This window comes from Tamandua tetradactyla, chromosome 23, assembly GCF_023851605.1.
Source record: "Tamandua tetradactyla isolate mTamTet1 chromosome 23, mTamTet1.pri, whole genome shotgun sequence".
NCBI classification, from domain to species: domain Eukaryota; kingdom Metazoa; phylum Chordata; class Mammalia; order Pilosa; family Myrmecophagidae; genus Tamandua; species Tamandua tetradactyla.
Window position 1 is genome coordinate 6,950,886 of NC_135349.1, and position 21,462 is coordinate 6,972,347.

The window sequence follows — 21,462 nt, forward strand, 5'->3', positions numbered from 1 at the left end:
ATGCTTTCTTAAACATTAAATGTAGTTTTGATTATGTTCAGTGTTTCTGAAAGAGAATATGAACATTTTACAATATTTTACTGTACAAGGTGAATCACTGTTAGTAAGCTTTTGCTTCTAGTGAGGAACACATGATCTTTTGATAAGTGTTCAGAATAATTTGAATATAATACAAACTGTTCACTGGGTTTTCTGTAAAATTATTATAAAACACTAAGCAAGTTGTTCTTTGTAAGTTGGGATTGAACCGCTCAGGATACTGACATTAGGTCATGTTACTCCTGCTTAAAAACCTTTCAGTGGTTTCTCGAAATATACCTCGAGGTACCTTTCGGACTGTTCACCATGGCACACAAGTGCACAAGTGATTTGGTCCTCTCCGCTTGCCTCATATCTTCTTGTGTTACTCTCCCTTCCCCGAGCCCATTTTAAACATTCAGGCCTCGGCAACTCCTTGGCCATTCCAGGCTCTTTCTACCTCAGAACCTCTGTCCTTCCTTCTTTTCTCCTTCTGGAAATTTCTGTGGCTCTTTGCCTCCAAGGCCTTTTTCTTGTTCTTAGAGTCTCGCTTCAGTGTCACTTCAAAGGGGCCTTTCCTGGCACTAATGGTAGTTCCTGGTCTTTCTACTGAAAATTCTCCCACAGCACTATCGGAATGTATATTTATTTGTGCATCTCCCTCTTATAAATAGGTGTCACAAGGGCAGGGACTCTGTTTTGTTCACTGTGGTTTCCTTGATGTCTAGGACAGTGGCTAGCATGTGTTGAGCAAATGTTTATTGGATTTAGTAACTTAATGGGTCAAATATTGTTATATCTGTATAAAATGGTTACAATATATTAGTAGAATGCACTATTTTTTAACAAAACCTGTTCAGTACCTAGTTGGTAGTTATTTCTCTTTGAGTTAACTATATGTGCCAGTATCTATTAGAATAAACTCTGACTGTGACATGTATAATTAACCTTTTAATTTGGAAAGGAAAAGTTTAAGCAACATTACAAGATCTTGCCTTTTACTCGTGTAGCTCAGAGAAAGTGATATTCACATAAAAAGTATCCCAAATAGTCATACCACCCCCAGGTTGCTGTGCTTGCGGCGTGCAGATATGGCCATGTGGGAAACTTTGACCTGATGGTGGTGTGGAAACATGCCGAGCACTAGTCGGGGTCTCTGCCCACAGGCCCCTTGCCTACAGCACGCTGGCCGACCTCGTGCACCACGTCCGCCAGCACCTGCCCCTCAGCGACCTCTCCCTCGCTGTCCAGCTCTTTGCCAAGAACATTGATGATGAGTCCCTGCCCAGCAGCATCCAGACCATGTCCTGTAAGCTCCTGCTGAACCTGGTGGACTGCATCCGCTCTAAGAGCGAGCAGGAGAGCGGCAACGGGAGAGATGTCCTGATGCGGATGCTGGAGGTACTGGCTTTTCCGAGAGATGTCTTCCAGTGCATGCTCAGTGTTCCTCAAATCCTTGTATTGCTAAAGCTGTAAAAGTACTCCACTGGCAAATTCATGAGGGCTCTCTGTTGCTTACCTTGATCCTATACTGCCTGGGCTCAACTCCTGGCTCCCCAGTTAACTGTCTGGGTCTCCTTAGGTGAGGTTCTTTGTTCTCTGTGCCAGTTTACTCATCCTTGCATGAGGAGTAATCCTAGTGTTTGCCTCAGGATTGTTGTGAGAATTAAATAAAATAACCCTAAAAGCTCTTAGCACAGTTCCTAGAAAGTAATTAGAGGAGTTATTTTCTAGAAACAGCAAAGTGCTAAATTAGCTCCTGTGGTTTCTGAAGATATACCCAGATTTCTGGGTAAGGAATAACCCAAGGCCCACCAGTGTGATTTTGAGGGAAAGGGGTGGGATTACAGGCCCAGCAGTCCTGGGTTCAAGCCCATTTCATCAGGTGAGTCTTGAAGCATATGTGAGCCAGATTCTGCTCCACTTAAAATGGAGCTAGAACTACTCAGTATAACTTTTGTAGGGGAAAAAATTGCACATTTATTCTCCTTTATACCTGGCACAGAGAAGGTATCTATAAATGAATGGCCTTTCCTGTCCTGTTAGGAAAACCAGGAGAACAACTTCAGCAGGTAGTTTCTGTGAGATTTTTTTCTGTCATCTGAAAGGGTTGTTTGGCCTGCTGAAGAGAAATGATTTTTGTCCTCTCCCTATCCTTCTCTTTCTGTTAGGTTTTTGTTCTCAAATTCCACACAATTGCTCGGTACCAGCTCTCTGCCATTTTTAAGAAGTGCAAGCCTCAGTCAGAACTTGGGGCAGTGGAAGCAGCTTTGCCTGGGGTGCCTACGGCCCCTGCAGCTCCGGGCCCTGCTCCCTCCCCAGCCCCAGTGACCACCCCCGCCCCACCCCCACCCTCAGCCCCAGCCACACCTGTGACACCAGCACCAGTGCCTCCCTTTGAGAAGCAAGGAGAAAAGGATAAAGAGGACAAGCAGACATTCCAAGTCACAGATTGCCGAAGTTTGGTAAAAACCTTGGTTTGTGGTGTCAAGACAATTACATGGGGCATAACATCATGTAAAGCACCTGGTGGTAATTCTGCTCTTTAATTATTTAGACAAATAGTATTTTTACTAGAGTGGATATAAAGTTTTATTTGCATTAACAATTTGTAATTTATTTTCCAGAAGCTCAGTTCATTCCCAACAAACAGTTACAGCCCAAAGAGACTCAGATTTACATAAAACTTGTGAAGTATGCAATGCAGGCTTTAGATATTTATCAGGTAAGGAAGGGCCCTCAAACCAGGTTATTGAATATGCCATATACCTCTTAGAACTAGAGATGCACGTAATGGAATGGGTCTTGAGAGGTCTGTTATCATTTGGATCTATTTATGTCTTGCCAATATGGTTTACATATTGTAATTTTTATAATATGTAAATTTTATTTTACAATTATTTACAATTGTAAAATTGTAATATTTACATATAGTTTACATATACCCAGGTTTACTTATTGCATTTATGGAGAGAATTCTTATATATGGGTTTGAATTTGTATATTTTGAGAGGGAGATTGTCTAATGATACAAGAATCTAGAAAAGTAAAATTTAAAACTAATTTCGTTCTTGTTCTGAATACCTAACAGGATTTTTTTAGAAAAAAATTTCTTTCAAAATTAAGGAGAGACTACAAGAACTTTTTTTTTTCCATGGGGGGTGCAGGGCATTTGTTATCTAATTCAAGTGCTCTGTTTTAAGTGTGTGACTGATTTTGTAATGGAATACTTTCAGAGAATTTTTAATGCTCATGGATTTTCTTTTCTTGTTCTAGGTCCAGATAGCAGGAAATGGACAAACATACATTCGAGTAGCAAACTGTCAGACTGTTAGAATGAAAGAAGAAAAAGAAGTATTGGAACACTTTGCTGGGGTGTTCACAATGATGAATCCCTTAACATTTAAAGAAATCTTTCAAACCACAGTCCCTTATATGGTGGAAAGGATCTCAAAAAATTATGCCCTTCAGGTATAAAACTCCTTACATTCTTTTAGCATAATTTAAAAAATATGTTTGTTGAATAATTGCTATTTAATTTGTTTTGAGTTTTTTTTTAATAGTGCACCTAAAGATATGCTTTTAATGCAAAATTTAAAGAAATAATAGACTATGATGATAAGAAAATAGAAAAGTTATCGGAAAAGGTTAAGGGCTTTAGGCCCTCACCTTTGGTTAGTAGCAATTAAATATGTTAAATGTAGTCTAGAATTTGACAGTGAACATGAAATAATACATTGAGTACTTAAAGTGAGCTGCTGCCATAAATGTATTCAGTTTTTTTCTTTGGTGGACAGTTAAGTTCTTGGAGTGTCTGATACAGACTTGATTTTGTGATTTTAGAAAGTTCATTGCTTTATTTTAAAACCATTTTAGGGAAGGAATTATTTTCCTCACGTGCATTTCCTGTTTTGACAGATTGTCGCCAATTCCTTCTTGGCAAATCCTACTACCTCTGCTCTGTTTGCTACAATTCTGGTGGAATACCTCCTTGATCGCCTGCCAGAAATGGGCTCCAATGTAGAACTTTCCAACCTATACCTCAAGCTGTTTAAATTGGTCTTTGGCTCAGTCTCCCTCTTTGCAGCTGAAAATGAGCAAATGCTGAAGGTAACGCTCATTTAGATATAAGTAGAACTTTGTGTTCAGATTTAACTTTTTTTTTGCTTTTGTTGTATTTTTAATTCTTGTTTTCACTTTTGAACAAACTGTTTTTATATTTGTACTGTGCTCTTGAATAGTAAATTATTTGTAACAAATAAGAACATTGTGTGATGTAACCATTTCATGTATTTCCAAGCAGAGCTTAATTTCTAATTTGGTGATTTAAGATGAAACATTCGTACCTGTTATGGTTAGGCAAATGTGTTATAGTTGTCCTTATCACCAATTTTCTTTTCTTAAACTCAGCTTATATTCTGTTGACACAAGTAAAATAGTGCACATCTTCCTTATTTAAAAAAATTAAGTGATGCAGAAGAACATGGAAGAAGAAAAAGATGTCATTCACATAGCTCTTTAATCTGCTGAGAAAGTTTCTTGGTGGACAGACAGTTCTCATTATATCCGGAGCCTTTTACTTTCTCTGGGCTTTGTTTCTTCTGCATGTTCATATACGCTGGCAATATTTAAACATCACATTTCAGGATGATTTTTTTGTATCTCCCCTTTAAATTAGGAATTCTAACCAATTCTTTTATTAAGGTCATCTTGCAGGAGCTAGGCCTTATAACACATTTTTATAGATGACTACTTCCTATGCAGTTGTTACTAAAACCTATGCCTGGTCACATTAGCCCCTAAAAGCAGCAGATGGCCAGTTGTGTCTGAAGGGAGATATTTTCCCATAGGGGAAGTGTGGAGGAAGTAAATACGTTTTTTTCTTTATGGAGTCAACGTACAGGTGTTGAAAAGGAGCTTCAGTGATTTGTGCGTGTATGTGATGGTTTCCTCATTTTTTTTCAGTTATTTAGTAATTAACTATCACCAACCTTAACCTAACTTTGTCTTAATATGAAAGGAAAATGCTTGACTTATTTTTATAATAAAATACTTAATTGTAAATCTGTGTCACTCTGTGTCCATATAATTGAGTATCTTCAAATAATTCAGTTTTTACTATTAGATATTACTATGTGGACCAAAATAGAGTAAAAACTATTAGAGCAAATATTAGTAGGATATTGGAATATTGTCTAAGTACTCAAGAAACAAGTTTCACAGCTTTTTTTCAAGAGAATAATATATTTAATTGATATATTGTGTAAAATAAATGTACCATGCCACCTACATTTACAAGTTTGGAACTGTATTAATAACTATACCAACAGTTTACAATTCGTTTTAAATATACAGGCAAAGAAATTTCACATTAAACTTAGCCTGTGAGGTGTCCGAACTAGGATTTGACATGCAAATCATTTTAAAACTGATTAAAGTTACTATAAGCTAACTTTTTTTTTTAATTAAAGAGATGCTTATACAGACATTTCCAATTAAGTCTTCCAAAACCCTGTAATCTCAAATGTCTTTTGAGGTGCTTTCAAATTTTGCATGTATCATACATGATTGGTAGTGAAGCTTCTGTTCCTTCAGTACTGTTTGCGTTTAAATTGCTATAGGGAGAAGGTCAGGTGACTTTCATCTTTTATGTAATCTTGTAAAGGAGCGACCTTATTCACAAAAACTGCATGCTGCCAGAACATAGTTCCTGTGGCAAAGTGTCATCTTTATAGCATTATGTTAACTACATAGAAGAAGAACCTGGTAAATGTTTCTTTTACAATGGAGCTGTTGGAAACCAGCATATATTCTAAGAGACATTAATTGGGGTCCAGTAAAGGTTAGAAAGTTCTTTATTTCAAATAAATTTGTCAGAATTGCTTTTCATTCCTTCTGAATTACATTGAACCTTTGAGTGGAAGTCTTGCGATATCGACCTCTTTGTTTAAAGCCTGTTAATCTGCCTTTTCTCCATCCTACAGCCTCACCTGCACAAGATTGTGAATAGCTCGATGGAGCTCGCACAGACTGCCAAGGAGCCCTATAACTATTTCCTGCTGCTTCGGGCATTGTTCCGCTCTATTGGTGGAGGTAGCCACGATCTCCTGTATCAGGAATTTTTACCTCTCTTACCAAACCTACTGCAAGGTCAGAGCAGTGATTTTGGTTGCCTTTTAGTTTGGTGTATGTGTGTGTGTTTGGTTTGAGTCAGTGCCTGCCCTATTGCTGGGGTCTCTTCTCTGTACTAGTGAAGGTCATGGTAAGGGAAGGGACATGTGTGCATACCACCTCCTCTGTCTTTAAAGGCAGTGAACTCTGAAGCAAATCATGTTCAGGAATGGATTCTTCCCTCCCTAGTCATAGTTGAATGGGAGTTAAAAGATTTTAATTACCTTGATTTAGGATTTGATTGCATTTTGTGGTGATTGATAAACAGTTCTAGAAAGAAAGTGGTTTTAGTTTAGTAAGATCAGATATTCCTAGACTGAAAGAGAATCAGAACAGGAAGGGAAAAAAACAAATTATAAAGCTTATTTATACTTAATTTCTATTTTCATTTAGTTTCTAATTTGAGTAACTAGAATCTTCTAATCCTATGTAATCAGAAATGCTTTCAAGATATACAGTTAAAGGCGGTCTTGGATCTTATTTGTCTGGGAATGTCTTTATTTCACCTTTATTTTTGAATAATAGCTTTGCTTAATATAGAATTATTAATTTACAGATTTTTTCTTCAAGCACTTCTAATATGTTGTCCCACTGTCTCCTGCCCTCCGTTGTTTCTGCCAAGTAGTCAGCTGTTAATCTTACTGGGGTTCCCTTGTGAAGGAAGCATTTTTTTTCTTCTGCTGCTTTCAAGATTTTTTTCCTTGTTTTTGATTTTCGTCATTTTCACTATGATTTTTACTCTGTTTCTGGGTCTCTTTGTGTTTATTCTATTTAGAGTTCATTCAGCTTCCTGGATATGTAGGTTATTGTTTTTCAGTAAGTTTTGTGTGTTTTTAACCTTTATTTCTTCAAAAATTTCATTCTCCTCTCTCCCTTCTGAGATTCCCATTACGTGTGCATTTAAGGGTGTCCCACCCTTTTCTTAGACTCTGTTCATTTTTCTTCATTCTTTTTTCTCAGTGTTGTTCAAGTTGCATAATTTATTGATCTGCCTTCAGATTCTCTTACTCTTTTTTCTGCCAGTTCATATCTGCTGTTGAGTCCTGTTTGTGAATTTCTTTATTTCCATTACTGCACTGTCAAATCCAGGGTTTCAATTTATTTAAAATTATTTAAAATAAAAAAATTCTTTTTTATATTCTCTATTTATTATAACATTATTATATGTACTTTAGTCAACTTTTCCTTGCTTTTGTGAGCGTGCTTATAATGGTTGCTATGAAATCTTTCTGTTAAATCTGGCATCTCGTTGCTCTTACAGACAGTTTCTATTGTCTCCTTTTTTCCAGTATATGGGCCATACTTAACTGGTTCTTTACATGCTTCCTAATCTTTTCTTGAACTGGATCTAGACAGTTATTATTACATAATATATTATAGTTACTCTGGATACTGGTCCGCTCCTTGAGACTTGTTATGTGCTTATTTTTTTAGTAACTGGATGGATTATTTCAGTGAAGTCTGTTTCTGTCCCCACAGTATTGCTCCCAAGACTAGTGTAGCTTTGGGTGTGCCCACAGTCGTCCTGGGATGAAGGTGGTACTGGTAGGGCTGTCTTCTACTTTTTCTCTGACTACATTCAGCTGTTAAACTCCTTTAATTGCTCACTGATCCCTCTGTTGTTTACAACAATGCCTGATGGCATAAATGCCTCTATAAAAGTAATATAATACAATTGTGGCCCCTTTTGAATAGTTTCCAAGGTGTTTTGATACTTGTTCTGAGGCCAGGAAGGCTCCTCCCAGTTGTCTTATTCCTTGATTCTTTTCTGCCACCCAGCTGACCTGCACTCCAGAGTATCTCTTCGTCTCTTCATTAGATCCAGAAATCTCCTCCTAATTCCCCTCTGCACAACCTCTACTGTGTTGTTATTTGTTATAGTCATTTCACTTGAGAAAAGATGAGGAGCTATCTATTTTATGGCTTTTTTCCCAGATGAAATCTCTGAGCCAGGGTTCTGGAGCTGGGTTTGGAACCCAAAGGGCAAATCCTCTGTGACACTTCCATTCTAGGAGCTGAGTGCTCAGTGGAGGGCAGCCCCACAGCCTGAGGTCTTTTTTTGCTTGCCTCAGTAGAAGAGGTATCTCAGCACACCACCCCCAAAATAGAGCTTCCCCTCTACTCCCAGGGTTTGGACAGAAAAGGGGAGTCCCCATTTCCTTTTTTTGCATGCTGTATGGTGGGGGTCACACTTCATTCTTTTTCCATATGAGTATCCCCTTAATTATAGCACCATTTGCTGAACTTTTGTTTGTTTAGTTTTTTTGTTTGATTAGGAAGTGCATGAGCTGGAAATTAAACCCAGGTCTCCTGCATGGCAAGTGACAATGTTGCCACTGAACTACCTTTGTACCCCTGGGAGTCCCCATTTCTTGACCACACTCACTGGACTTAGCAACAAGAAGCTTGGGGCAGGATGAGAAATGCTGCCATCCTGCTCCTCCTGGGAGGAAAGGTCTCTGGGAGCTGGGAATATGAAGGTGAGGGGTGAGGGGGCAGTAGAGGAAGCCCGGTGTCTGCTGCAGTCCAGAGTGGAGTCTCTGCCTTGCCTTACTTAATCAAATAATCATAAGTTTTGTTTAGTAGAAGTTGCTTCATCTGCTGTTTGCCCTTAGGACCATTTCCAGAGGCTTTACATATTTGTTTTTAAATAATTTTTACGAGTTTCCCTGGGGAGTTGTTCAGCAGAACTCATGCTGGAAATTCATCTTAAATCTGCTGAATGTTACGGGTGTGAACTGATTGGGAACACTATCCTAGGTTTGTTGGGTTTGTTTTTTTTTTTTTTTGTAAGAGTGAGCTCTCTTGGCAAGGAATTGAATCATCGCCATTATTTTCTTTGCTAATTCCCTAAGATATCCATTTGTAACATAGTGTACTCAGGAAGTAAGTGGGAAATACTTGACAATGTTGAATGTAAAATGAGTGTAATGTGGAAGCTGTTTAAGGATGCCCATATCAAGCTCCATCTCCAGTCATTCCCCAGCATAATCCCACTGTGCCCGTCAGCCTGATTACCTCCTACTGCACTCTCTAGGCTTCCGCAAGCTTGTTTCTCCCCACCTTGTTTTATTTAGGTTCATGCCTTTCTGGGAACTTAGCCCTTTGCCCTCTCTGATCCTTTGGGTTCTGAATCTGGCTCAGCTGTTTTGTGACGCACGAAAAGATGACTGTTTTCCCTGAGTTCTCTTCATACTTTACTGCCTGTGCTGCATAGGATGCAATTTGCTCTGGGTCCTGTTTCACCTTTATCTGACTGGCTAGTTTACGAGCTTTCTTTGGGAAGATACCTTATCTGATGTCTGAGGTAGGAAGGATCTTAGTAGATAGTTGATTATCCTCATGGAGGGTGGGCAAATAGACTTCATGAGAAGGGTGGCTCCTCTCCTTTTATAATATAAAAGGGGACTTAAAAAAACTGCTTGCTTTAGAATGTGGACTTCAAATATCATCTACCAAAAGCCTGAAATAATGATGTAAAGTTTTAATTTTAACATTTGTTCCCCCTATTATTTATTTAGTTTTAATCCGTATGTTTTACTCATCTGTCTGTACCGTAGATAGGAGCATTAGACACAAGATTTTCACAATCACACAGTCACATTATGAAAGTTATATCATTATACAATCATCTTCAAGAAACATCTTCAAGAAAAATATATATTGGGTAGAGGGAGGGGTAAGAGGTATGAGTTTTTTCTTTTTTCCTGGAGTGGTGCAAATGTTTGAAAAAATGATCATGGTGATGACATTAAGCCATTGATTATATACCGTGTATGGAATGTTTATATGTTAAGAATGTATGTGCTTGTACCTTTTTTATGAATAAAAATTAAAAAAAAAAAGATGTAAGGTTTTAAACCTCAAGCTTGAGATGACCAAATCATGTTGAAGTCTGTATCTTTAGATTGGCCTAATTGTGGGATAACACGATTAAAATAAAAAATTAATAGTTTATAATAGTTACACTATATGGGCATAATGTTATTATTACCATAATTTTTGTTTTAATTTGTAATAATTATTTGGCAGCTGGCACCCTGTTGTTGTCACATGAATGTGGCAAATAGACCATAACTACAGTTAAAAAATAGATTAAGCTAATGTAGTGTAATAGAAGAGTATTAAAAAGTCTTCCCTAATCCCATTCGATGTCTGTGGCTAAAAAGGGCTGAGAATTACATCAGTTATTTTGTACAGTAGCTTTGGCCTGTGTCTGGGTAGTCACTTCCCTCTCTCTAACAGTCTCAAACCTTGTTTTCAGGACTAAACATGTTGCAGAGTGGCCTGCATAAGCAGCACATGAAGGACCTCTTTGTGGAGCTGTGTCTCACAGTGCCTGTGCGCCTGAGCTCTCTCTTGCCATATCTGCCCATGTTGATGGATCCCTTGGTGTCTGCGCTCAATGGTTCCCAGACATTGGTTAGCCAAGGCCTGAGGACTCTGGAGTTGTGTGTGGACAACCTGCAGCCTGATTTCCTCTACGATCACATCCAGCCGGTACGCGCAGAGCTCATGCAGGTCAGTCAGAATTCATTTTAGTCCCCAGAAAGGATGTCACATGCTGGTCCATCTTGTTTTTCCTGAGGATTTTAAGTTAGCTTTTCTCCCCAGAGTGATGGACTATCATATTGCGCTCTCTGCCCAATGGTGGGCTGTCTTCAAAATGCAGTGGTTAACTGCAGTGATTAACTTTTGATTTAACTTTGTGACTCTTCTGGCTTATGAAAAGATATTAAGAAATGCTATAGGTATTGAGTGGGTATTCGTTTTGCAGTATTGCCCTCTTTTTCAGAGGGTTTTTGCAATAAGTTTTTTATTGCCTAATGAAGGCAGGTGTCTTGGTTACTGAATGACTATTGTTGCTTTAGGTGACTTTAGACATCTAAGATCCTTTCTTTATCCACAAACGATCTTCAGTTACCTAGTAAAGGGGTGCAGGCTCTTAAGGGAACATATAGGAGTCTGCCCCATTCGAAGGAAAGAAGAGTGGATAATAAAGGAGATTGTTTTGTAGACATTTATAGTTTCTGTTCATTGAAGTTCATATGTCAAATATCTTAGTTTTTTTCCTTCATATTTTGCTAATATAGATGTGCAATATGGTTGTACTTGTTAGATGTTTAGGTTGCCTGTATTTAATCATCTGCCCCTTTCGTCTAGGATATTTTACCCCAAATGGGTTAAAATACTGACTTTATATAATGGAGGCTCAGTAACTCCTAAAGGACAGAGGCTCTGGAATAGATAGACAAGTAAAAAAAACAAACGAACTTGATATTCTTAATTTTGGGCCACTCTGGGTGATTGGTCTTAATTTGCATTTTTTGATCAATATAATAAAAAAAAAAGTACCTTTTCTTAGGTTTATGTGCCATTCATGTTCTTTTGTGATGTACCTGGTCAAATTTATTTGGTTATACCTTTTTTTTTTATTACTGATTTATAGAAAGGTCTTAATATATTCTGGATACCATACCCTTGCCAATTCTGTCTTGTAAATATCCCCTCCATGTTGAATATTCTCTTTAAAAAATGTTATTTGGCAAGTAAATTTGTTCTTTTTCATTTTTCTCTTTGCACTTCGCATTTTTTTTGGATTGATTCAGTTCTCTTTTTTCCTCTGTAGTCTGTACTGGTTTGAGGTTTATACTCTGGTTCTACTCTTATAATGATTGCTCTAGAAGTTTTATTATTTTATTATATGTATTTAAAGTATCAAGTACAGCAATAATATACCATGTGCAAGATTGTTCTCACACAGTAGGGGAGATATAAAATATTTTCAAGTTCCCTAGATAACCAGAGTTTAGGTTTGGATTGCCTCCAATTCCTGGTAGCATGTAACTTCTCTGGTGGGTGATTTGGCAACAGCTTTTCAGTTTAAAATCTGTCCATTTCTTACTCTAGAAATTCATCATCCAACTTATACTTCCACACCTTGACATGATAGATGTATAAAACCACTGAAGCACTGATTATGAAAGCAAAAGATCAGAAATAACCTAAATGTCCATTACTTGAGGACTGGTTAAACATGCGTGTATCCATACAGTGCAGTGCTGTACAGTTGTAAAAAATACAATATCTGTTGGAAATAGTGACAGGTCATTACATTAGAGGAAGGGAAGCAGCAATATACAAATATAAAATTTCTCTGGAACGATAAGACACTAGTAACATTGGCTTCCCTTAAGGAGAAAGCTCTGTGTTTGAAAGATAAAGGTGGGAGGAAGAATTTTTGCCAAATAGTCTTTTAGAACTTTTGAATTTTGATTTGTGAATCATGTGAACATATTACCTATTTAAAAAGCACTTTAATGAAAGGATGTTGTTGATTTTTAGGCTTTATGGCGCACTTTACGCAATCCTGCTGATAGCATTTCTCATGTGGCCTATCGCGTACTGGGTAAATTTGGTGGCAGTAACAGGAAGATGTTAAAGGAATCCCAGAAATTGCACTATGTTGTGACTGAAGTTCAAGGACCCAGTATTACCGTTGAGTTTTCAGATTGTAAAGCATCTCTTCAGCTCCCAATGGAAAAGGTAAATTTGTAAATCTTTGGGATTTTCTTAAAGATACTATAAGCTTCATTTTTTTAAAGTTAATTTTTATTTGAGAATGTATACATAGAGCTATATATATACTTTTCTGGGGGTTGGATTGGTCAGCATGGTTGAACCAAGTGCCAGTGAATTTCCATTAAAACAATTCTGAGTTTGGTATACTGTTTAATCCTTTATTCTTTTTGGCAAATAAATGGTTCAGAGATTACATTGAATCTTTAAAAATAATTTTCTAAAAATTGTTGCCATATAATTGATTAATCTTATCAGAGGCGGTTGGAGAAAGGACAGATCCACAGTGCCCTGGAAGAACTAAAGCATTCACACTGGGGTTTACAGCCATGAGCCACGGCTGTGCTCTGTAACTGTGTATTGTGTCTTTCTCCTGCTGGGCCTGGAGGACAGGGCCATCTTTAAGGTTAATATCTTGGCTGCTAAAGGCTTCAGATTATTTTCTGGGTGATAAAATGTGTGTGCACTTCTTAAGAACTGATGTGAACCTTTTTCTATTTTAAAGAGGGAATTTAGTAAATGTTTAGGAAATTTGTCTTTTATTTTTGAACTTAGACATAGAAAAGTCTGTGGTCTGCAGTGAGTTCATTATTATTCTCATTAGGACCCTGGTAAGTGTGTGTATAGGTGACATAGTCTCGTTCAGCCCAGCAGATGAAAAAGTTATCCCGTGCCCTCCTAGGAGAAAACAAATTTTATATTCCTCTGCCACAAGAGGCCTTCTGAGTTCACTTAATTTTGTGATCTCCCATTGGCTATTTAAGCACAAAATTATTAAACTTCATGTTACATTTTAATTTGAACCATGCAGTTCCTTATTTTGCAATATTTCTACAGATGACAGTATCTGTTAGGCTGTCTGGGCCCACTGTGTTCTCTTCAAGAGAACATATGCAGGAGGATGCTTTTGGATACTGCAGATGTTTCCCGTGAAAGCTCTTCAAAATTATGTCATTTCAGTAGAAATTAGTTTTTGTGTTCATTTACTTTCTGTTATGTAGGCCATTGAAACTGCTCTGGACTGCCTGAAAAGTGCCAACACTGAGCCCTACTACCGAAGGCAGGCATGGGAGGTGATCAAGTGCTTCCTGGTGGCGATGATGAGTCTAGAGGATAATAAGCACGCGCTCTACCAGCTCCTCGCACACCCTAAGTATGTTCCAGTCATCTTGGTGATTGTGTGCAGCTTACTTCTGGATTGGGGACAGGGAGAGGACCTCCCAGGGTTTTTAGTGTTAGCATGGCCCTTCAAGTTGGGAAGGTGGCCTGCTATTTGCCTAGTAATGCTTCTCTTGGCTTTAGTAGAAAATGGAAAGGAGAAGAAGGTGCTTGAGAATTAGAATTTCTCTGGGTTGTAGTCTGCCTTTAGTATGTGTTTGATTGCCTCTTCTGTTAGATTGTAAGTTTTAAGAAGTCAAGGGTCCCAGCTCTTCCCTCCTTTTGTTCACCATTATTTCCACAGCACATGGCACATAATTGATGTTCAGTGGATCTTTTTGCTTTTTCAACCCATAATGACCTTTTCTTTCACCATATATTTATCATGCATTATTTGCATTTTGCTCTTACCACCCAAGACTGATCTTTGTCTTTTGAGATAGCTCTGTATATCACCTTTCTGAGGTATAAGTTTGGGGAAGATATTTTTCCTATATATTTTTCACTTTTCTCACAATATCAGAAATAACACTGAGTATATGATAGGTGCTCATTTGCTAAGAGGACATTAAAGAGAGAACAGTCAAAGATAACCTCGTGCCTAAAAACATAAAGCTACATGAGTAAGAGCCAACCAGAATCAGCAAAAAGCAAAAACCGGTTTGTGCAGACTTCAGATATTAAGATCATCAGAACCAGTTCTTACTATGTTCACTATGTTTGAAAAGAATAAAAGACAAGCTTGAACATACTTGCAAGAAATAGAAACCTATAAAACCTGCCTACGCAGATGTTTTTAAAACCCAAAGAGAACCTTTAGATAGGAAATGAGATGAAAGAAATTATCCAGAATGTATGCAGAAAGAGAATAAGGTACAAAATTGAGTAAAGAGGTTAAGAGTTGAAGAATAGAATGAAACAGGTTTACATTTGCTTGAAGTCCCACAAGGAGAGGGGAGAGTGAAGGAAATAAGATAGTGCTTGACATAATCACTGAGAATTTCTCAGAAATGATGAAATTATTATTATTAATTATTATTAGTTACATGGGCAGGCATCAGGAATCGAACCTGGGTCTCCGGCATGGCAGGCAAGAAGTCTGCCTGCTGAGCCACCATGACCCACCCTGAAAATTAAACAAACAAACAAAACTAGCAATACATATATTCAAGATGTTTAGTGACTCTGAAGCAAGATAAATAAAAAATCTGTGCAAAGATGCATCATAATGAAATGGCTAGAAATGATAAACCAAGAGAAAATCTTAAAAGATGAGAGAGAAAAAAAATAGATTACTTCAAATGATCAATAGACTAGACTAGTAGTAGCTGTGAAAGAAAGTAACTACCAACCTAGAATCACATATCTAATGCAAACAAGACTCAGGAGTCAAGATGAAATATTGATGCTTTCAATTACACAAAAAAATAAATCTTCTGTCAGCAGATCTTTATTGAAGGAAGTTATGAAGGGTGATTTGAGTTTATCTTAGGATTTGGCTTGATTATAAAAGATGAGATTCAAACATTTCTTAGAAAATAGTTATGAAAATACTGAATGTGGCACCATTTTGTTATTTACCTCTGATTCATTGCTTGTACTTCTCAAACTGATTCAGGCCTATCTGAAAAAGAGGGAAGTAGGCAGATTTACTTTTTTTTTTTTGGTGAATAAATGAATTAGTATTTTATTGACTGTTGTCTTATGAAAGCATCCTTTTGTGTACATGTGGTTAAACATGAGACACTTAAGAGACAACACATTTTGTGTGTGTAAGTATTTTGTTGTGGCATTACATAGTTTTGTGATAAAATAAAACTTCAGTTTTTGAAGTAATAAAATTTCGTTTTGTTAAATTTCTCACCAGCTATTGTTTTATGCATTGTAAGATGCAAATGTGGAAATCATGCAGAAAAATATGCGGGTCGTTCTTAAATACATACTATAGTATGTAAAAGAGTGAACACTTTTGTGGAACCATCTGTGCAAATTAATTAATCAAGTAGGTAGCAAAGTAATTCAGGGGTATTTTTAATTTAATGTTTACCTTGCATTTGCTTGTTATGACAATCACATTATCGATTATGATCTGTCTTTTTAAAATGCTGTTTTTTATGTCATAGACATGTGCATACTTGTGTATTCACATACATAAGCACACATGCAAATTCATAGTATACATTAGAAAAGATTATATTTAAAATTATATAGCATTTTAAAATAGAAATCTTGTTCCATTTATTTATTTTTACTTTTTTATTGTAAAATATAACATATATACAAAGCAAAGAAATTAAAAAGCAATAGTTTTCAAAGCACTCTTCAACAAATAGTTACAGAACAGATCCCAGAATTTGTCATGGGCAGGTTTACTATTTTAAAAAAAAGTCTGGTTCAGGGTTATGATGATAGATTTAATTTTGTCTTTCAGCTTTACGGAAAAGACTATACCTAGTGTCATTATATCACATCGATACAAAGCACAAGACACTCCAGCACGTAAAACATTTGAGCAGGCTCTGACAGGTGCATTCATGTCCGCTGTCATTAAAGATCTCCGGCCCAGTGCCCTGCCATTTGTGGCTAGCTTGATTCGACACTATACAATGGTGGCAGTGGCCCAGCAGTGTGGTGAGTGTGGGCACCTGTTGAGGCAGAGGAAGTGGTTTTTTGAGTTCTTCTGACCTAGTTCAGAAACTAGTGCTATTTCAAAGACGCCAAGTTTTGCTGATAAAATTTTTGCTTTTATTTTCTTTTGCCAGTTAATACATTGATGAGGGTAATTGGTATTTCAATAGAGAATGTATATCAATTTGAAAATTGTTACTGGGTTTTGTTCATAAAATGCAGTCTATTCAATCTTTTGGCCCTTTGTTTTTCTTGAGAAATCAGGGCTGAATATTTTTGGACATGCTACATGAAAAATAGCAGTTTGTGGTCATGCTCACTGCTGACCTTTCTCTTCAGTGTTGTTTTCCAAGGTTTAGCCTTCCCCTCTGCTCCATCACCCTCACTCGGCTAACAGCCAGCCCCTCCTAATCTCCCAGTGCAGGTCTTGTTTTCTGCTCAGTCGGTCATCTGTGCCATTTCCACTGTGCCATTTACTGGAATGATCCCTCACCTCTGCCTCAGTGGTTCTCACACCCTGTGGTGAAGGGCCGGTTTTTATTTCCAATCCCTTGTAGACTGATACTTTAATAAAAGACAATAAAAATGTCTGTTAATTGCTACATGAGTTTCTAAGTGTTTATTCTCAAATTTTGCACCTCCTTCCAGACTAGTACTGAGTAGTCTGCAGACCAGCAGTGGTCTCCATTTCACACTGGACGCCCTCTAGGTTGTGTCCTCATCAAGCAGAACACACAGAACTACCCCCTTTTAACTCTTGACCTGAGCAGTCAGTACTATGCAATTTAACTTTTTTACATTTCTCAGTGTTTCCTCTGTATTAACATCATCTTATCTTCTGTCTTGCCAAGTGCTAAATTCTTAGGAGGCATTAGTTAATAATTGGTGGCAGATTGTTTCTGAGTGTGTATGATATCTGGATATTGCTTTTTGCTGCTACTTTTTGCTGTTTACTTTTATGTCATGCGTATTCAGGGCATAACCCTTAGTTGTTCCTCTGCTGCAACCCCTTGGCCTGTGTAATGATTTTTTAAAAACTGTATCTTTTGTGGTTATTTAAACTACAGCATTTTTGAGTTGTGATTGAAAAAACTTGAAAATAATACAGCATATAATGAAAAACATAAAAATGACCTTAATGTAAATCAGACCTCTAATTTACAAACTGTTGCAGTTTATCAGAAGTTGGTTTAAAATATCAATGCTGGCTTATATTGAATTCCTAACATCAAAGCAGTTTAAAGGACAAGTGTATTCATGTAAATAAAAATCTACTTTCTCACATCCTCTCTGTGTCTCCTTACAGGTCCTTTCTTGCTACCTTGCTATCAGGTGGGAAGCCAGCCCAGCACTGCCATGTTTCACAGTGAAGAAAATGGCTCTAAAGGAATGGATCCCTTGGTCCTTATTGATGCAATAGCTATTTGTATGGCATATGAAGAAAAGGAACTGTGCAAAATTGGGGAAGTGGCCCTGGCCGTGATATTTGATGTTGCAAGTATCATCCTGGGCTCAAAGGAGAGGGTACGGAAGGACTAAGGCGTGTCCTCTTGTTTCTGGAGTGTCTGTATCTGGCAGTAGTCATTCTAGAGATTGATGGTTTAGGAATTCCAGTAACACCTCACGGTTTGTTTGTTTTTCTCTCCTAGGCTTGCCAGCTGCCCCTCTTTTCTTACATTGTGGAACGCTTGTGTGCGTGTTGTTATGAACAGGCCTGGTATGCCAAGCTGGGGGGTGTGGTGTCCATTAAGTTTCTCATGGAACGACTCCCTCTCACTTGGGTTCTCCAGAACCAGCAGACGTTTCTCAAAGCACTTCTCTTTGTCATGATGGACTTAACTGGAGAGGTAGGTGATGGGGCAGATTTCATTTTAGTGTACCATGTCAGGACTTAACAGTTTAGCATTTTAGAGTATTTTCTTAGTAAAGTCCAGCTTACTCAAAGAAATGAACAGGTTAATTCCTGCTAGCAGCTGCCTTCTTGGTTTAATTTTTTTTTTGAAGAGCCATATTTTTGTTAGATACCAGGAAAAGGCTGAAACAAACAAATTGGTAGAGATTCCCAAAGGCATTATTAGAAAATATTTTGTTGTCTAAATTTATGTGAATGGTGAATACAATTTTCATGATCACTTTTCATGGTTTTACTAACTTGTTTTTCATCTCTATAGTTACAGTTTTCCTCACTCTAAATAAAGAAGTTAGGACACTACCACTACCTTATAATATATTGATATGGATTAAATCACCTGGATTTTTATGTCTATCAGGGAAAATAATAACATTGAAAAAGCATTTAGCACATAATGATATTCAATAGGTATTTGCTGATATAGGTTAAAGATTATAGCTATTTCACATGATTAATAAATGTTTATCATAAACCATACTCCAAGAGTAAATTGGAAAACAGCTATTATAAGATCAATTGGAGACAGAATGGTTATATATGAACACATTCTGACCAACAGACCAGATATCCTGCTCCATGCTCAAATGAAAAAAAAATAAAATTATTGTTTATTCTACTAAATGCAAAAATGGAAAGAAATCTCTTTGGGTAATCAAAAAAAAAATCCTCTAGCTTGCATATGACCTTAATCAGTCTTTATTGCTTAATGCCATTAGTACTAGTTGGGAAGAAAAACAAGCAAAGGTAGGAAATAATCTTTCTTTACCCTTGTTCATAAAGTAGAATAGCAGAAGTAATTGTTTTTTAATTTAACAGATAGTACTTAGTTATAGGCCATAAATAATCATTTAACAGATAAAACCATTTAAATTTTTAAAGTAAATTCTGCCCTTATTTTTATACTTGGAAACATTTAGTCTATACATAAACTTATTTTAGAAATTCGAGTATAAATAAAATGATAATTCATAAATTACAAATTTATCTTTCCTGTTATTTAAACAAAATGGACATACTGTTTTCAGTTAATTGCCTAAGATAGTTTTGTTTTAGAACTCTGTATTGCTACTTCAGTGATCTTTTAAATTCAGAATATTATCTTAAAAATTATGTATACTGCTATCATCTACTAATGGTTCAAATGTTCTTATTGAGGCAAATGTATCTAAAAAGTAATTAATATTCTCTTTATTTATTGGATTATTTTTGGTATTGTTTTTTTATATTATTATTTATTTATTTATTAAACATAACAACATACAGACACAAACATTCTTATTGTATGATCATTCCATTCTTGATATATAATCAATAACTCGTAATATCATCACATAATTGTATATTCATCATGATCATTTCTTAGAACATTTGCATCAATTCAGAAAAAGAAATAAAAAGGAAACAGAAAAAAATTCATACATACCATACCCCTTACCCCTCCCTTTTATTGAGCACTAGCATTTCAATGTACTAAATTTATTTCAACATTTGTTCCTCCAAGTATTTATTTATTTTTAATCCGTATGTTTTACTCATCTGTTGATAAGGTAAATAAAAGGAGTATCAGACACAAGGTTTTCACAGTCACATAGTCACATTGCGAAAGCTATATCATTATACAATCATCTTTAAGAATCATGGCTACTGGAACACAGCTCTACATTTTCAGGCACTTCCCTCCAGTCTCTCCATTACACCTTAACTAAAAAGGTGATATCTATATAATGCGTAAGAATAACCTCCAGGCTAACCTCTTGACTTTGGAATCTCTCAGCTATTGATACTTTATTTTGTCTCATTTCTCTTTTTCCTTTCAGTTGAGAAGATTTTCTCAATCCCTTGATGCTGAGTCCCAGCTCATTCTAGGATAACTGTCCCACATTGCCAGGAAGGTCCATACCCCTCGGAGTCATGTCCCATGTAGACATGGGGAGGGCAGTGAGTTTGTTTGTCATGTTGGTTGGAGAGAGAGGCCACATCTGAGCAACAAAAGAGGTTCTCTAGGGATGGCTCTTAGGCCTAATTTTAAGTAGGATAGTCTATCCTTTGTGGGGATAAGTTTCATATGAACAAACCCAAGATTGGGGGCTCAGCCTATTGCTTTGGTTGTCTCCACTGCTTGTGAGAATATCAAGAATTCTCCTGTTGGGGAAGTTGAATTTTCACCCTTTCTCGCCATTTCTCCAAGGGGACTTTACAAATACTTTTTTATTCACTGTTCAAATCACTCTGGGATTTATCAGGGCATCACTCTGGGCCAACCTACAAAATCTCATGCCCTACGCAAGGTTCCATGAACTTATGGTGTTCAATTAAGCTGTCTACATTAGTTATATTAGGAAATGGCACTAATCAAAATATAAATTTTGTACCAAATAAAAATTTTTGTTTTACAGTCACATAAGTTAAAGTTTTAAAATATGAATTACCATCTATTTTCAGCACCCTGCAGTGTTGACATTCCTTTGTTCTTCCTCATGCAGAAACATTTAAATTTGAACATTTAGTCACTATCATCGTATACTCTAGGCATTCCTAGATTATACCATCTCAGTCTTTATCATCTTTCTTTCTTACTGATTTCATTTGTGCCCCCAGGCCTCCTCCCTCTATCATTTTCACATTCAGCTTCATTCAGTGTTCCAACATTACTGTAATTATAGTTAGGTAGTATTGTGCTATCCATTTCTGAATTTTTACAATCAAACCTGTTGGAGAATTTGTATCCCTTCAGCTCCAGTTACCCAATATCTACACTATTTCTATCTCCTGATGGTCTCTGTTCCCAACTGAAATTCTCCAGGTTTCATTCACTAGTGTCAGTCAGTTCATATCAGGGAGACCATATAGTATTTGCCATTTCGTTTCTGGCTAATCTCACTCAGCATAATGTCTTCAAGGTCCATCCATATTGTTACATACTTTGTAACTTTATTCTGTCTTACAGCTACATAATATTCCATTGTATGTATATACCACAGCTTGGTTAGCCACTT

General features: G+C 36.8%; 1 protein-coding gene across 8 annotated transcripts in view; it reads left to right on the top strand.

The window, feature by feature from the left end:
* The window catches only part of TRRAP (transformation/transcription domain associated protein), a 144,885-nt gene that overhangs the window by 38,268 nt on the left and 85,155 nt on the right, over positions 1-21,462 (top strand). For all 8 annotated transcript variants that reach the window (XM_077140608.1, XM_077140607.1, XM_077140613.1 and 5 more), the window contains 12 exons: positions 1,185-1,419; positions 2,190-2,550; positions 2,646-2,743; positions 3,295-3,489; positions 3,937-4,128; positions 6,003-6,168; positions 10,454-10,710; positions 12,535-12,735; positions 13,770-13,921; positions 16,358-16,557; positions 17,861-18,078; positions 18,204-18,401. In XM_077140608.1, coding sequence (XP_076996723.1) covers positions 1,185-1,419; positions 2,190-2,550; positions 2,646-2,743; positions 3,295-3,489; positions 3,937-4,128; positions 6,003-6,168; positions 10,454-10,710; positions 12,535-12,735; positions 13,770-13,921; positions 16,358-16,557; positions 17,861-18,078; positions 18,204-18,401 — 2,473 coding nt within the window. The remainder of the gene's footprint in view (positions 1-1,184; positions 1,420-2,189; positions 2,551-2,645; positions 2,744-3,294; positions 3,490-3,936; positions 4,129-6,002; positions 6,169-10,453; positions 10,711-12,534; positions 12,736-13,769; positions 13,922-16,357; positions 16,558-17,860; positions 18,079-18,203; positions 18,402-21,462) is intronic.